The 18,062-nt window shown below is 35.1% G+C and overlaps 2 protein-coding genes across 8 annotated transcripts in view; one reads left to right on the plus strand and one right to left on the minus strand.

Annotated features, from left to right (window-relative positions):
* Nucleotides 1-3,431: 3,431 nt before the first annotated feature.
* On the minus strand, nt 3,432-8,596 carry ANKRD49 (ankyrin repeat domain 49). 2 transcript variants are annotated; one of them, XM_081281266.1, is made up of 3 exons: nt 8,495-8,596; nt 6,111-6,462; nt 3,432-4,918 (listed from the first exon to the last, which is right to left on the minus strand). In XM_081281266.1, the coding sequence occupies exons 2-3, from the start codon at nt 6,366-6,368 to the stop codon at nt 4,457-4,459; spliced, it is 720 nt and encodes a 239-aa protein (XP_081137392.1). In that variant the 5' UTR covers nt 6,369-6,462; nt 8,495-8,596; the 3' UTR covers nt 3,432-4,456. The 2 variants fall into 2 exon arrangements, with proteins under 2 accessions (XP_081137392.1, XP_081137391.1); XM_081281265.1 differs by having other exon boundaries at nt 8,365-8,501.
* A 94-nt stretch (nt 8,597-8,690) lies between these two features.
* Nucleotides 8,691-18,062, plus strand: part of MRE11 (MRE11 homolog, double strand break repair nuclease) — a 63,321-nt gene continuing 53,949 nt past the window's right edge. Inside the window, exons 1-5 of one of the 6 annotated variants that reach the window (XM_081282671.1) lie at nt 8,691-8,808; nt 9,572-9,683; nt 11,912-12,044; nt 15,918-16,078; nt 17,861-17,948. In XM_081282671.1, coding sequence (XP_081138797.1) covers nt 9,664-9,683; nt 11,912-12,044; nt 15,918-16,078; nt 17,861-17,948 — 402 coding nt within the window. In that variant the 5' untranslated portion in view covers nt 8,691-8,808; nt 9,572-9,663. Of the gene's footprint in view, nt 9,104-9,571; nt 9,684-11,911; nt 12,045-15,917; nt 16,079-17,860; nt 17,949-18,062 lie in introns of those variants that run through there. The other 5 variants (XM_081282672.1, XM_081282669.1, XM_081282670.1 and 2 more) reach the window with 5 other exon arrangements.

Consider the following 18,062-nt stretch of genomic DNA (forward strand, 5'->3'; position numbering starts at 1 on the left):
TTACTATACATCTGGTAGAGGTAAAATGCTGAACATATTGTAATATGAATGGAAAAATAAAACAAATTATCAGCTTGCTTTTCAATTGTATACACTATTTCTTTGATTAAGCTAATTTTCTGGCTCACAAATCTTGCTACAGTGAGATCCACTGGAGGATATGCCATGTCATTAAATCCAGAGTGAGGATTATTAGATGCACCTGAGTTTTGAATGGACAAAATGAAAGTAAAATCAGTTAAAAGAAACTGATTATTTCTTGTGTTTTTATTCCTTTTGCTTAGTATTAACAAGAACCCACCTTGAAAAGAGGGGAAAATGGGTATGAATTTAAATAGCAACTCATTTAATAGGCATTGGGAAGATGCATATAGAATGAGCAATAAGCTATTCAAGGTTTGTATTCATTCTGGAAATATACTCTCTTGGAATTTCCTTTCCCTCCTGTCCTTGCAATTATTTACCAAAATTATTTTCATTTATTTTCTTTATTCCTTTAATTTTTTCTTCTTTTGGAGAACTTTGATCCTTGGTCAAGACCACTTAAAATAGGGTCGGCATTTTTTCTAGAAGAGGAGTTTCTTAGATTCTTGAAAGAAGCTCTGTGCTGCAAATTTTACTGGAAAACTGTTAGGGACAACTATAGGAATATAAAGAGAGAGTTACTTAATTGTTCTTCAAGAATCCAAATACTTAAAAGAAGAAGGGCATATCTGCTTGGAATACTAGGGAAATAAAGAACTCAATACCACTTTTTGAGTACCTATTACCTAATAGGTATTATATCCACATTTATCTCATTTGTCCCCTGCAATGCTGCAACAAAACAGATATTATCCCCTTTTTACACATGAAAAAACTGAAATTATTTGCCCAAAGTTGCACATAAGTGTGACTATCTCAGTTTAATGCTTCTCTTAACCAACCTGCTATATCTCCAGGGCATGTGTCATGCATCTACCTGTTCAGTATAGCAGCTGCTATCAAATGTGGCTAGTCTGAATTCTGATATACTATATATATACTAGATATACTATACTATATATACTATATATATACTATATACTCTATATACTATGTACTTTGAAGACTTAACTACAAAAAAGTAGCATATCTCAGTAATTGTTAAATATGTATCTGATGTTGAAATTAATATTTTGGATGCACTGGGTTAAAACATATTTTAAAAATCAATTTCATCCACTTTGGTTTAATGTGGCTACTAGGAAAAACTTAAAATTACATACAGCTCATATTATGTTTCCTTGTGATAGTACTATTTAATTTCTCCTTAGTTCTCTAGAAGTAAAATTTGGGGGTTTCCAAGGGAAATTTCCAGGAATTAAAAAAACACCAATAGGCTATATTCAACTCTTCTCTGTCTTTCTGAACTTACCAAACATAGACTTTAAGTTCCATTTAGAGGAAGCACTTTTTATTATACTGGTTTAATGGCAATTTAGTTATCCTGCAGAACACTTGAAGGATCCCATGATAAGCTAATATTAATAAAGGCATAATTTATGATTTAGTCATCATATTTCATGGGCAGATTTCATAAATTCCTAGTCATTTTGGATAGGATGAAGATAGCATATATGTTGATGAGAAATAGAAAGCTAAAGCTATGGAACCAACTTAGGTACCCTTCAATAGATGAATGGATTAAAACTGTGTTATGTACAATGGAATATTACTCAGCCATAATGAAGAATGAAATTATGGCATTTGCTGGTGGATGGATGGAACTGGATAATATTATGCTAAAAAAACAATCCCCCAAAAACAAAGGCCGAATGTTCTGTTATGTGGATCCTAACATACAATAATGGGATAGGGGACAGAAGTTCATTGGATTTAGACAAAGGGGAATAAAGAGGGGGCTGGGATGAGAACAGGCAAGACAGTAGAATGAATTGGACATAACTTTCCTATGTTCATATATGAATATACGACCAGTGTAACTCCACATCATGTACAACCACAAGAATGGGAAGTTATACTCCATGTATGTATGATATGCCAAAATACATTCTACTGCCATGCATAACTAAAAAGAATAAAAAAAAATAAGAGAGCTGATCCAGAGATTTCATTTTGGTATGAGACTCAAGCTTTTGGGTTTCTCTTGATCATGAGCTTCTAGTGAGTAGTGGATGCTACAAAGATGCCAAAAAATAGGAATAAATGAATGTCCTCACATTCCTATAGAAAGATTGTAAATCCCAACACTGTGGTAGGCTGTGGGCCACAAGGCTCCTGTAGTGTACTTGAGATTTATATAGGCAAAGCCAAATAGTTTCACCATGGGCCTATATATACCTTGAACAATAACAAGTTGTCTCTTCCTCAAGCAGACAAGTTAATCAAATTTAAGACCTCAGTTATAGAAAACAGATTTAAAAAAAGTCTTTGGATAAACTTCAGAATTAGAGAAAATTTTGTTTGCCACTCAACTTTTGGCCTGCTTAAACTGTAAAAAACAGTACAGCTATGTGGTAGTCAAAAGCACAATTAGTAAATATTTCCTATGGATAGTAGTAAATGTGAAGTACAAAGGATGCAAACAATAAAAATTCTGCCCTCTGGGAGAGAGGCTTTATTTGTTCAAAGTTTGTTTTTTAGCATTGGTGAATGTTGAGGACTAAAAAATCCTTAAGAGTGGTCACAACTCAGTTCCTTATTAGATAGTCTTTTTTGGCTCCATAAAGGGAAAACTGACATAAAATCATGATGTAACCCACTCCCAATTAAGAATGGAGCTGCAGGCTCTGTGAATTTCAGATAATCAGGCAGCCTCCTTCAGCAGTCTACTGGTATAGATGGGGGTCCTACTCTACCATCACTGTCTGTCAGCTGTACTTATAATTTGGTGTCACTTACTTGGACCAGAAAAAACAGAAAGAAAGCAATCTCTTGTTTTCTGCACAAATATTTGTATTAGGTATTGATACTCTAAAACCAAGGCCAGAGATCACAAAATAATTGAAGTTTTATAACTCTTGAGAGTCTGTTACAATGACTCTGTTAATTTATTATCTTTAACTTTCTGAGATGATCCAATTCTGTTCTAAACAAAATCCTGCCACATATATTTGATTAATAAATATTATTGCATAGTCTAGGGTGGTTGAGTCATGTGGGCTGGCTCAAGAGACAAAATTTGGAAGGCATTTAAAATATATACTGAAGAAAAGCAAAAAAAAAAAACAAAAAAAAAAAAAACAACTGGTTGTTTCCTTTCCCTACAATGTTAGTTCCAGTGTTGAGAGGTTAAGAGAAGATCCTTTGGGAATAGTCAAAGGAGCTAGGTATTTAATGGGAAACTGCTGAACACATGGAGAGAGTTGCATAAGCTGTTTGAATAAATATGCTATAAGTCAAACAAAATATACATGTTAAAAAAGAATTCACGCCTTTTTTCTTGTCAAACTTGCACTTTATTTTTCTTGAATATTTGTTTATCACTATCCACACTATGTGTTGTTTTTTTTTTTTTTGTTTTTAAACCTGAGCCACTTGGTGGTTCTAGTCCCAATATAATCATAATCCCCTTACTCTTAGAATTCCTTACCCTTGTCACTTTGCCCTTGTAATGGTTTGAATAAACTGAAGACCTTGGAAAATTGATATTTTTGGTGAACTCAAAAGAGATTTTATGAGCAGAGGCTGACCCAGCAGGATTAGGCAAGTAAAACCAGTTGGGTAGCAGATATATTATGATCTCCTGGACCAAGGGATAGTTGTGTGCATCTCTAAAAGGTCATACTGACTCACCATAATAAGGATTATGTAGGTTAACCAGGGTGAGGTAGGACTGTGCACAGGGTTGTGTGAACTGTGGCAGGGGAGGCAGTATGTAAAATTCATGGACTAAATGCCCAGCTAACTACTTTTCAAAATTTTCTGTTATATAAAGCAAAAATCTAGGCTTTTTTTAATTGTATTTTTTAAAGTCACTAGTATGTTACTTTTTTTCTGGTTTACAGTGAAAGCAACTGATTATGATAATGTAGACAGCTGAGCTGTTCCAATATATTTTAGACTTTTAAATTAAATTTGGAGTCACCTAACTTTATAAAAATACATGTTAATATATTAAATACTCAACAAAGATCCAGGATATGGGGTATTTAAAAATACATTTCTCTTGGATCAGCACCAAAAATATCTTTAGTTTCTGTTCTACCCGTGTCAAGTTTTTAAGTAAAGGTAAGTTAAAATTATTCCTCATAAAAATCACAACTCCACAGAAATCATTAAAGATATATCTAAACAACTCTCAAATACATTTTTGACATCAAGATCAGGCGATTCACTAGGAAGAACATTATACTGAGTAGCACTGAATTTTTGTAGTAAGACTTTTGATGTCAACTTTGTATAATGGGAATATTTTATGTCACACACAAAGGAGGCACTGGTACTTACAAACTTAAGAAAATTACTAGAACTATTAAGACTGAGGTGAAGAATTTGTACAGCCTTCCACAATTTCAAAGAGGTAGTGATAGATACTTGTCCTCCTGGCAATATCAAATGCAGTTTCTTCCAAGTTGTTCTTCAAATCTGGTTTGATATAACGGTTCATTAGGAGGAGTTCTAGGGTCTCTTTGCTGTCTCTGTTTCCAGCAGCAAGATGCAAGGGAGTCAGAAGGCCTTTTGTTTGAGCATTGACATCTGCATCATGCTGAAGTAAGAAAGAAGCCACTCTGGTATTGTTCCACTTACAAGCACTATGCAGAGGTGTCCAGCCATCCACAGTTACTGCATGCACATCTGCCCCTTGCGCAACCAGTTCACGGACAATATCTAAATGTCCACTGTAGGCTGCTCGATGAAGAGGGGTATACTCATCCTCATCTCTAGTGTTTACATGAGTGGCTTTCTCAGAAAGTAGTCTCTGCACTGTAGTAAGCTGAAAAGGAAAAAAAAAAAAAAAAGAGCTCTTCAAAAAACCCAACTCGAAGCAAAACAATAAATAAAGAAAATGAAATTGTTCAGCAGTTTTAGATTTAATTAAGTTAAATAAAAAACTGTTAAGAGATGAATTTTAAAATGAAAATAATTTAAGATTTCTTTTTTGGGGCAATAGGGCAACTGGTTTACTAATGAATAATTTAGTGTTAACTATACTCAGTTGCTTCTAAGAATCTGATTCTCTGAATATCAAACCACACATTTAGTCCTGGTCTAATTAAGACTTACTGCACAAAAGCTTTAGCCCTAAATGAATAATACAGGCTATAATTATGTTTAATATTCTATATTTCATCTGCAAAGGAAATATAACATTAATTTTCTTATAATAGCATCATTCGAATAAACAGTGTATAAAACTTATAAAAATGAAATTTCCTTTAAGAGAATAAAATGGTGAAAGGAAATCCAAGGACTTAAAGGCTCAATTCCTTCTGAATATGACCTCAGAAACCTGCCACCAGGCAGTGATTTTCAGTTTAATTTATGAACCTCTAGAGGGCTGCTGGGTGTTCTAAAGCTAAAAAGCTATTAAACAATGCTAAATTCTTATAGGTATTAGTTTACCAACACAGACATGGGAGAACATAATAAAGTGAAGTGGAAGTGGCCAAGTAGAAAGAATAGTTTTTTCGTGTTAATTCTACTAGGATAATCCTGGGAAAATTAATATTAACACTTATTGTATGGATACGTGAGGATTAAATAAAACAATGTAGTAAGCTAACTGGTATAGTTGGTATTTAATAAATGTTAATTTCCATTTTACCTATTTTAAACAATGTTTACCCATAGGATAATTCTAATAACTTATAAATGCTTTAAAAATATAGATAATTGCTTGCTATCCTTATTGTTAATTATTCTTAACCCCCCAAATAATACCTAACATGACAGTTTATAATTTAATATGTGCTTTTGCGTACATTGCTTAATTTGATTCTCACCATCCTGTACAACAGAGACAGATATTATGGTGGCCATTTTTACATATAAGAAACTAGAGGTTCAGAAATGGAATTTGCTCAAAGATCAAATAGAGGGGTGGGGCAGGTCTTTAGGTTCTAAACCCAAAGTTTTTCTTACTATGTTATGGTTCCCCTTTTTTCCTTTTTTTTTTTTAATCTTACCCGATTTTTTTCAGCAGCCCAAAGCAGCAATTTGCTTGGATCTTTCTCCATTTTTTTTTCTTGTAATTGATACCACTCTTCATTTTTTTCATCTTGCTCTTCATCTTCATCAGAATTGCCTACCCAGAGACTTTGGGTACCAGTGGGAATAAGGTGTCCATGTGTTTCCAACAATTCAAGTTGATTAAAATGTTCAGAAAAGTCCAAAGAATTCTCTGGGTCTGGTTTTCCTTCATCATTTATTTTTGTTTTTTCCATTTTTAACTACTATTCTAAGTAAAAAGCATTTCAAATGCTAGGATATAACCTTTCTAGGGATGAATTATGTCTGCTTTATTGTTTTCATCAAGATCTGAAAACACAAACACAAAAATTATTAGCAAAACACTAACTGAAGCTTTATCAATAGCACAGAAACCAGTTTTGCAAGCATGCACAAATAAACATTATTTAAACTGGTCGTTTTCTCATGATGCTCATTAAACATATTAAATACTGGAGCTAACAGATTTCAGTTATCTATGATCTTTAACGATCTAGCCATTCTTCTTTTCCTTCTAGTAAATGAATGGCTATGCCTGTTATTTTGAACCTATTGGTTTAAGTATGATGGTATTCAGTGAAGGGTGATGAATGCTTAAATTTTTTGAAGTATAACTAATACAATAAATACAGATATAATAACAATTTTTATAAACTAGATACATAGATAATACAAAGCACAAACAAAAATTTCTAGTTTTTAAGAGACAATTTGAAAAAATTCTTAAGACAAAATAGGCCCCAAATGATATCTTTCCCAAATCTCTCACTGGTACAGATAATTTTATCACAATATTTGTAATAATTATCCTATTTCTACTTTAATAATTTCAGGCCTAGGAAAACTCATTGCTTCAAAAAGTAGTCCTAATTGCCGACAAAAAACTATAGTTCTTAGTTGGCTCCTTGTTTCTGAACTGAATCTTGATTGTCATTTACTCCTTCACTCAAAAAATATGAATTTTTAGGAACTGGGATTCTCAGAATGTTCTCCCTTTCATTCTTTCTTGATCCTCCCAATTAGATCTTTCTCCTTTGTTCTTTTTGGTGCTATATTTTGTCTTGTTTTACCATGAACTTTGTTTCTGATGCTTAAAGATCATGAACTTAAGGCTAGGGACTTTGTTTAACTAACATTTAAGTTCCACTTGTATACAGCAAGTATTGAGAAACAGCAATAGTATTAAATTTAATTAAAGCCCTGTCATTTGATTCTGCCTGGAATAGATTCTGAGAAGATCCAGAATTAGTCATACACCTAAGATACTAATTTTGTTCTACTAAATTCTACAAATTTAAGAATATACAAATCTACTGTGGTATTAAATATTGTTTACTAGAAGCAGGATCATGAAACTCAAGCTTAAATCTATCACTTATGACCAGTAACTTCTCTAGGTCTGTAACTTCATTGTAAAATGTAAGGATTGTACAAAGAATTTCTAAGGTCCATCCAACTTTTTGGAGTCTATTGAGAGACCTCATCGGACTTGCTTTGTGTTATATTAGTTCCCTTGGAGTTTCCACTTTTTTTCTTTATTCTCAAGCTATTTTCTGAACCTCGAAACACAAAAGTGATCAAATTCATTAAATAGGTAACAGATACCTACATAAAGTATGGATCGCTTGTATTTACATCAGATATAATAATATTTTAGCACAAATCTCACTGACTTCCCACAAGAAGTCTTTCTTTTTCCATAGCTCTTCATATAAATTCTGAACTTTTAAAGTTCCAGATAAAATAAATCACATACAAAACTTCCTTGGTATATTTAATTTAAAAAGTCAAACCCAGATGCATCTTCTTCGTTCAGGGTTTAAAAATAAAATGATCAAGATTCTTACTCGATGATATCCGATTAGGAAGTAATAGGGTGACAAATTCAGTGACAGATTAAAACAACCTGTTAAATTCAGATCAAGGACCCTTCTGTGGAGCTGAAAGCCCGATCTTCAAATTAAAAAGTTCCACATTACTTTTACTGCACTATATTTTGTTCTCAGCAAAACGCAGTACAGATGTGCTGAAGCCGGGGATTCACGGGCGACAAGGGGGAGCAGGGGAATAAAGTCTGAGAACTAAAGGGTGTAGTGAGGCGGGCGGGGCGGAGGAAAGACGGCCGCCAGACCTGACTCTGCCACCGGCTAGTCACTCGCAGGCCCGCGGCCTTCCAAACAGCCAAAATCGAAGAAGCCACCACGATCTTACCTAGGACCCGCCAAATGGCCTGACCTCCAGGGCTCGGTAAGGGCCTAAGGTGACCACCCGTTTGGACCCAGTAGTTCTTAACTGCTACTCCACCTGGAAACCTGGTCCGGGACCTGGAGGAATTACCCACCTTACAGAGGAAAGTCGCCGCTGCGAATCTTGCTTCCGGGTTTGTCCCCTGGGCTGCTCAGGATTGGCTCCCGTACGGGGGCGGGGCCATACCGCTACTTTCCTTACCCCCTCTCGACATTCCGCAGCCAATGAAACTCGAAGAGGACTTGAGAAGCCTACGTCATTAACGAGATATCGCGAGAAACACAGATGCTGTTCTCTCGCGCCTAATTCAGGTTTATGACCCTTGGTGTTTCCCTGGCAGACTTCTTGCTTTTCTACTCACGAATCCCGCCCCTTCTTCCTGGATAGAAGACAGTCTTGGTCCGGAAGGTGGGGCTTTGAAGAGTCCAGGTGTGGGGTAATTTAGGCATCGTATCCATCTCCTAGCTTTCTAGGTTCTGAGGCGGAAGCCCAGAGTGAATGGGACGCTCTGGCTAGCGTGGGCCGCGGAGTCGGCTGAGGAGGGGTGTAGAGAGCTCATGGCTCTGACTTGGAGTCCCACCGCGGCTAGAGCTTGGCGACTCTTGGAATCCCAATGCAACCTGGAACTCCGGACGTGTAAGCCGGTGACAGCTTTTCCTTTCCAAGTCTGACTACTTAAAAGTTGTCCTGCAGGCTCTCAAAGGTGTTTCTCCACGTGTTTGATTTATTTTTTTCTAGCTTTAAACATGGGGTCCCTCTCTTATGAAAACAGTCCCGATCTTTTAAAAAGGTTGTTTGGGGCCAGGAAATATGGGATTGCCGCCATACTCCAGAAAATCCTATGCGTACAATTTAACACCCAGAATTGTGTGCTGTATTAGAATCTTACGTGACCCTTACCGTACATTTATTAATATGCTTAATTTTCCATAAGAGCAAGGGAAAAGAAACACTGTTATGTTAACCATAACAGTGATATTAAAGTGGCACTGAAGATGCGTTATTGTCTATTATAGACTCATTAAAAAATAATAGTAGGCGCTTAGATGAAAATGAGACTTTCAGAATTGCCAGTCTGATTATTTAAGAAGTCTGTACCTATGCAGCCTAATTGAAAATGGTTAAATATGTGCAACCTTTTAACAAATTTGTTTTTGATATTTGTTTTTAGAATTTGGAAACGATTGACACATTTGAACACAGGACCTAGGAGTTATTGGAGAGAAATCTTGCCCTTGTGGAGCCCTACTGACCATAAAAAAAATGAGTACTGCTGATGCACTGTAAGCCCATCTTGCCTTATAGAATCCTTTGGTTACTTTGGGTTTACAATGATTATTAACTATGACCACCTTAAAAAAAATAAATTAGCTGGTAATACTAGAGGCTTAGGAGGTTGAGGCAGGAAGATCTCGAGTTCAAAGCTAGCCTCAGCAAAAGCAAGGTGCTAAGCTACTAAGTGAGACCTTGTCTCTAAATAAGAAACAAAATAGGCTTGGGGATGTGGCTCAGTGGTCCAGTCCTCCTGAGTTCAATCCCCAGTACCCCCAACCAAAAAAAAAAAAAAAAAAAAAAAAAAAAAAAAAATTACCAGTAAATAAAGAACTTGCCTGTGAGCAGAAGTGTTAATCATCAAAAAGAATATTTTCAATGTTTAAAAATCCATTCTATGTGTTTATTAAAACTGTGAAGGTATAGATTGGAGTCTTGGAGTAATTTGTTATGTTGCTGTAGTAAGGTTATGTTCTTAGACTTTATTAAAATATTGAAGCTATAGATAGCCTTGAATTTTCATGATAAAGTTTTATTCATGAAGTTCTGTTTAAGCAGATTTTTAGAGTAAATTGATGTAGTATCAAATATATTGAAAATGAATTTGGATAAAGTCTAAATAAATAAAAGTCCTAAAAATGTTAGGTGGAAAAAGCCTTAGACTTTGAGTCTTTCATTGTAGTTTTAAGACATTGGTGAAAATTAGACATATGACCTTGGAAATTCAGCAGTTCTCTGAGCCTAGCCTCAATTTCTTAATTTGTGTAATTGGAATAATCATGCCTTTCTCAGATTAATTTTGAGATTTAAATGAGAGAAATCATGTGAAAATACTTTATACATTGCTGTGGAAGGATGTAGTAATGTGATCTGAAAAGCTTGTATACAGTAATCAGAACTTTGTGCATATCATTTTTGAAGTTACTGAAGAGAAATATTTCTGGAAATGCTTTTCATATATTAATATTTTAATTTTGTATAAAAAGGGCTGGGGATGTGGCTCAAGCAGTAGCGCGCTCGCCTGGCATGTGTGCGGCCTGGGTTCCATCCTCAGCACCACATACAAAGATGTTGTGTCCGCCGAAAACTAAAAAAAAAAAAAAAATTAAAAAAAAATAATAATAATTTTGTATAAAAAAATTTAAAGGGGCTGGGGTTGAGCTCAGTGGTAGAGTGCTTGCCTAACATGTGTTAGGCACTAGGTTTGATCCTCAGCACCACATAAAAATAAAATAAAAGCATTATGTCTATCTACAATTTAAAAAATAATAAAAGATTTTGGGGCTGGGGATGTGGCTCAAGCGGTAATGAGCTCGCCTGGCATGCACGGGGTGCTGGGTTCGATCATCAGCACCACATAAAAATAAAAATAAAGATGTTGTGTCCACCAAAAACTGAAAAAATAAATATTAAAAAAATTCTCTCTTCTCTCTCTCTAAAAAAAAAAGATTTTAAAGATTATAGTTTAGTAAAAATAACCTGAGTTTTCATGTGGCTTTTAGTCCTGTTTCTGAAATTAGTTGAGTGATAAATCAATTTTTCAGTGTCTAGACTTTTCATTTTTCAGGTATAATAATGCCTACCTCTTTATTGACTAGGAGTTATGATGAGATCATAGATATAAAAGTATTTAGAAAATTAAAATTTACATTGTTTAAGAGAATGTTAATTGCTATTCCAGTGCTGCTTCACATGAAATTGCCTCTGCCAGATTTTATTTGAATTGAAATTTCTTTTCTTACTTGGTAAAATTTATTAATGAAAAATTAACTTTTTATTGAAAGTACAGTCAAGCAGGTGTTTCCCAGAGCCTGAATGTAAATTACCAGCACAATAGTTTAAAATCTACCTACAAACTTAGAGGAAGAATTTTTAAATTTGATTTTCCTAGATTGTAAAATCAAAAAACCAAATCTAGTAATCAAGATCAAAGCTCTTTGGGTTTTTGTGCTGGGACAGAATAGGAAAACAAGCAGGCCTTTAGGTTTATTATAACAGGATTATAAATTTTTGAAGCAGTTACAGAACCTTTTAAAACTTATGTACAAATTTGTATTTTATTGAATTAGTGGTTAGAAAAATTATGTGACGTTGAGTACTTCAGATTTTCAGAACAAGTTTAACAGTAGAAAAATGACTTTACTCCTAACTGCTGTTATTTATTTTATGCTTACGTCTTAACTTACTTGAATATCCTTTTAATGCATTATATTGAAATGATATTTATTTTTTAATACAGTGATGATGAAAATACATTTAAAATCTTAGTTGCAACTGATATTCACCTTGGATTTATGGAGAAAGATGCAGTCAGAGGAAATGATACATTTGTCACACTTGATGAAATTTTAAGACTTGCCCAGGAAAATGAAGTGAGTTTGATGTATATATTTATGTGATTCTACTATATTTCTTTGGTCAATAGTTTCTTGTCTCTTAGGTTAGATTTATTTTTAGAGGCTATTGTGCTTACATATCAATATGCTAAAAACTCAAAGCAGATTCTGTGTTTGTGTCCTTAATAACAGTAGGATCTACTCTGGTAAATAGTCTTAAAATTTACAAATATATTATGAGGCATTTGATGAATGCATGGTCTTGTGGTAGTTTGTATTTGAAATGAAAAGATTAATATTATAGTTTATGCTTTCAAAGAACATATGGCAAATCCAAATGTGAGATATGATATACAAAATACTCAGATACAAGGTCACATGTGGTAAGTGTTGGGTGCAGAGCAGGCTGAACTGTGTTGTCTGCAGGGCAGGCTGAACAGATGTTGGCTGCAAGATAGCCCACGCACTCAAACCCCCCTCTATCTGGTCCTTTATCACCTGTTTGCCTCAAGTCTGAACATTCAACCCTGCTCAAGGCTGAACACTTAACCCCCCCTTGGGCCAACAAGGCAGCTTGCAGACCCAGAGGCCCCATTAGATTTGGGCTATAAAAACTCCCTCCTGCCAGGCCCCCCTCTCTCTTGCTCTCTCTCTCTCTCTCTCTCTCTCTCTCTCTCGCTTTCTCTCTCTTGCTCTCTCTCTCTCTTGCTATCTCTCTTGCTTTCTCTCTCTCCTGCATGCACTCCCTCCCCGCCCCCTCTCTCTTTCTCTTTCTCTCTTTTCTCCTCTGTTGCACTGCTGCAATAAAGATCTTTTGGTTGCTCTGAGTGTTGTGGTCACTTTCCTTTCAGTAAGAGCTTTAAGAAAATCATATAGTATTTCCTGGGAGTTTTAGAGGTGGAAGAGATGACATTTAGATGAGGATAGCAAGATGAGTTTAATGAAAGAGGTGACATTTAATTGAGCTTTGAAGGAGGGCTGGATTTTGGTACTTGAAGAGCACAGAGAATGTATGTTCAAGGTGTAGCAGGAATGAAGGCACAGGCATGAAAAAGTTTCAAGTATGTTAGATGACTAGCAGGTTGGTTTGGCTCACCTATAGGCCATGTATCAGAAGGTGTGCCTAAAGACTAGAAATGAGGATTTGAACTCCTTTAAGGAGAGCTTTGTATGCCAGAGTGAATGAGGAGTTTGTTCCCATTTCTGTAGAAAGTCTTTGGCAGCAGGGTAGTATGGCTTGAATCAGACCAGTTTTAGATCTTTAAAAAGATACAAGGTCAAAGATCTTTAAAAAGATCTTTTTAAAAACAGTAGCATTAGGAATAGAAAAGAGGAAGTTAATGCAAAAGATAATACATGATAAAATTTATAATGTTTGGATAGTTGTAGATGGTGAGGATGAGGGAAAAGGAAAGACAATAATTAAAGTGTATTGAGTCTGGGTGAATGGTGGTACTGATATTAGAAATAGGGAAGTAAGAATGCCATATGTGTCATGTGTAATGATGCACACCTGTGTTCCCTTTGGCTCTGGAGGCTAAGGCAGGAGAATAGTGAGTTCAAAGCCAGCCTCAGCAACTTATCGAGGACCTACTAAGGCCCTAAGCAGCTCAGTGAGACCCTGTCTCTAAATAAAAAAATATAAAAAAGGGCTGGGGATATGGCCCAATGGTTAAGTGTCCCTGGTTTAAAATCCCCAGTACAAAAAAACCCCCCAAAACCCTGAGCACTCTGTGACCTTATTCTGTTTTATTTTTTTCATAGTCTCACCTGAAATAATTCAGTGAATTGTTTATTATCTGTATTCTCTACTGGAGGGTAAATTCCATGAGAGTGAAAAATCTTTCCTGCATGTTCATTCTGTATTTAAATATTTATAAAAGATCTAAAAAGCTATAGAAGCTCTTAGAACTTTGTTAATTGAGCTAGGAAATAGCTAGTATCAACTCCTTTTAAGATGGATTCTTCTTTCCCTGAGGGCAGAGAAACTTGTAACCAAAGGAGGTCTGTTTCCTGCTAGAGTCTCCTGGAAATACTCTTTTCTTTTTAACTCTTAGGCCCTAAAGCATTTCTTTCCCTGTGCACAAGCTTCTTCTCTGTCCATTCCTTCCATCTTGTTTCCTAATTCCCATTCCTACATCCCTTAATGTTTCCACCTCCCCATCCTCAGTGGCCCCATGCTGGAACTTCTAGATGCATATTTTAATTACTCTTTCCCTTAATTTGAATTGAGGTCTTTCATGACCCTGATATTTTTAAATAAAGAGTACAGACTGGTTATTTTGTATAATGTGCCTGCAATTGGGTATACCTGGTATTTCCTCATAATTAGATTTCAGGTCTGCAAGTTTGGGCAGGAATACCACAATAGTGAGTTAAACCCTTCTCGGGGTTTCCTGGAGCCACAAACTAGTTTTTAAAAATATTTAAAAAATATTTTTTAATTGTGATAGAATACACATAACTTAAAATTCACCATCTTTTGAAGTGTACAGAGTTCAGTAGTAGTGAGTGCAGTCACATTGCCTTGTAACCAGTCTCCAGAATTCCTTTCATTTTACAGAAGTGACATACATTAACCAACTACTTCTCATTCCCTCAGTGTATTTTTTGTAGGGGGACTGGGGGCCGGGGCAGATACAGGGGATTGAACCCAGGGATGCTTAACTACTGAGCTACAACCCTAGCCCTTTCTATTTTTCAGGGCCTTGCTCAATTGCTTAGGGCCTTGCCAAGTTGCTAAGGCTGGCCTTGATCTTGCAATCTTCCTGCCTCGCGTCCTGAGTTATCGGGATTACAGGCATGCACCACCATGCCTGACTCAGTGTATTTTTTGCATATTTGTTTTGTTTCTTCTGTTATAATAATTTTCTTTCTTTACTCAAATCATATTCAGTCTTGAAGGCCTAGAGTAAATCTCACATTTTAAATAAACTCTCCCTGACCACTGTAGCCACAGTGATCCCTACTCCAGTCTTTTGAATAATTAAGAACTTAAGTTTCTTTAGGTAGATAGTATACCTCTTAAAAGTGTGAGTGTGTTGGAATTTTTTTGTGATTTTATTTCTTCACTGATGTTTCTAGAATGCTTTTCCTCAAAAATCTCATTTATCTTTCATTTATAACTCAAATGCCATGATGTTAACACATCCCCCCCTGGATTTTTTGTTGGACATCTTCCCTCAATTCATTGTAGTGCCATCTATGTTTATTTACATATCCATTCTGCTGCATGTCAAGAGTCTTGACTTATTTTTAAGTGCATAATGGTTTGTCTCCTCCATTAGAATTTGAACGTATTAAAGATAGTGATCATATAATATTCATTCTTATAGCCTCAGGACCCAGTACAGGGTATTGCACGTAGTATTTAATGAGGGAAAGGACATCATCTATTTTGTAAATTGCTATTTCCTTAGCTACCAGTGCCTGTAGGAACACTAAATAATTTGGGTTGAATTTTATATCTATTCTGTGTGTTCTGTTAAAGTGCAAAGTCTATGTTTGATTTTAATTTAAAAGAATATATATCACCTTGGGTAACTTGAGTCAGGGACTTGGTGTAGTAATTTAAATGTGTCTTTTTAAAAGGCAGCTTTTGAACCTAAATTGGAGTAAGATTAATCACCAGATTGGAAGGACCTTTAAATAAAGGAAACATAAGGGGCTGAGAATATAGCTCAGTTGGTAGAGTGCTTGCCCTGCATACACAGGACCTGGGATCAATCCCCAACACCACAAAAACAAACAAATGAGCAAAATGTACAAAGGAAACATAAGATTTTAAATTGTCATACATGAAGTTGTCTTTAATTATTAAAGATTTTTTTCTACCTTTTTCATCTATAGATTTTTTAAAAGTCATACTCATAAAACCTACTAATTTTAACACTATTTTCTTTTGATTAGGTGGATTTTATTTTGTTAGGTGGTGATCTTTTCCATGAAAATAAGCCCTCAAGAAAAACATTACATACATGCCTTGAATTATTAAGAAAATATTGTATGGGTGATCGTCCTGTACAGTTTGAAATCATTAGTGATCAATCAGTCAACTTTGGTTTTAGTAAGTAAGTATATTTATATGTTGAAGTGAATGTTACCTGCATGTCTTTTCTGTAAATACTCATAAACACATTAACAATTACAGCTATTTCACTTTCACTGTAAGTTATTTGCATACTAAATATAGTTCTTTGAATTTTCTGTACATCATTGTATGAATTTGTATTGCCCTAAATAATACTGGGACTGAACATCTTCTCAGATTTTTATATCTTCTTTGATATATTCTTCTGTTTATACCCTTTGTTTGTTTTAAAAACTGGGATTTGGCTGGGTGCAGTGGCAGCTCAGGAAGCTGAGTCAGTCAGATCAAGGGTTCAAAGCCAGCCTCAGCAACATGGAGGTGCTAAGCAACTCAGTGAGACACTATCTATAAATAAAATACAAAATAGGGCTGGGAATGTGGCTCAGTGGTTGAGTTCAATCCCTGGTACCTGTCCTCAAAAAACAAAACAAAACAAAAAACCAAAAAAAAAAAAAAAACCTCTTGAGTTAATGAAAAATAGGTAAAAATTTGGACATAGTTGACAGAAAAGGAAATAAAATACCATATAAAAAATAAAGCTATACTGAATTTTTTTTTTTAATCAGATGGGCATGGATCAGTGCTTCTCAGTCATTTGTGCATGTTACAGTTACCTAGAAATATTAAAAAATGCTGGTGCCCATGCCAAGGGCCATATATCTTTTGGAGTGTGTCATGGGCATAGGTACTTCCTAAAAGATCCCCAAATGATTCTAACATGCAGCTAGGATTGAGAACCACTGGCATACAGATATAGATATAGATTGTGTATCTTCTGAGAAGTATCTGTTCAGTTCCTTGGCCCATTTGTTGATTGGATTATTGGTTTTTTTGGGTGTTAAGGTTTTTGAGTTCTTTATGTATTCTAGAGATTCATGCTGTATCTGATGTGGGTTTGGTAAGAATTTGTTCCCAATTAGTAGGCTCTCTATTTACCTTACTGATTGTTTCTTTTGATGAGAAGGAAGATTTTTAGTTCAAATCCATCCCACTTATTGATTCTTGATATTAATTCTTGTGCTATAGGAATTTTATTAAGGAAGTTGTGAATTAAAACAGAATAAAATCATGACATTTGCAGGTAAATGGATGGAGCTGGAGAATATAATACTAAGTGAAATTAGTCAATCCCAAAAAAACCAAATGCTGAATGCTTTCTCTGATTTAAGGATGGTGATTCATAATATGCTGGGGTGGGGATAGAAGGATTAAATGAACTCTAGATAGGACCAAGGGGAAAAGTTGAGTGAGGGGAAGGGAGGGGAAATAGGGGTGGGAAAGATGGTGAAATGCAGTGGTCATCATTACCCTAAGTACATTTAAGAAGACATGAAGGATGTTGACTATTTTGTGTACAACCAGAGATATGAAAAATTGTGCTCTATGTATGTACTATGATTTGTAATTCATTCTGTTGTTATTATAACAAATTAAAGTTAAAAAAGAATAACAAACCCATATGGAAAGGTTTTTAAATTTTTTGAGGACTATTAATTTCCTGTTAATCAACTTTATCACTCATACATTTCAGAAGCACCATTTAATGTTATTGGATTTTCATTAAAATGTAGTTCTTTGTGAGATATTTTCAAGCTTTAGTTGAAATGAATTGTTATCTATGATTATATTTTCTGAAGTACTGTTAGTGGTCATCTGCCAATTTAAATTGTATAATGTGTCTATAATCGCATGAATTTTTAAAGTCTTGCAAAACAACTTTTGTCCCTTGTAGAAACTTTCAGTTTTCTTTTCTTTTTTTAAGATTTCCATGGGTGAACTACCAAGATGGCAATCTCAACATCTCAATTCCAGTGTTTAGTATTCATGGAAATCATGATGATCCTACAGGGGTAATTATTGTTTGTTGAAATTTTAGAAATGTTCAGTTTAGTTTATCTGTGGAAAGCAATCCTTTTCTTTTTCTCAGCAATTTGTAGTCAAATTTTTAGTCAAGAAGTCAAATT

This window comes from Spermophilus citellus (genome assembly GCF_964194105.1).
Source record: "Spermophilus citellus genome assembly, chromosome: 2".
NCBI classification, from domain to species: Eukaryota; Metazoa; Chordata; class Mammalia; order Rodentia; family Sciuridae; genus Spermophilus; species Spermophilus citellus.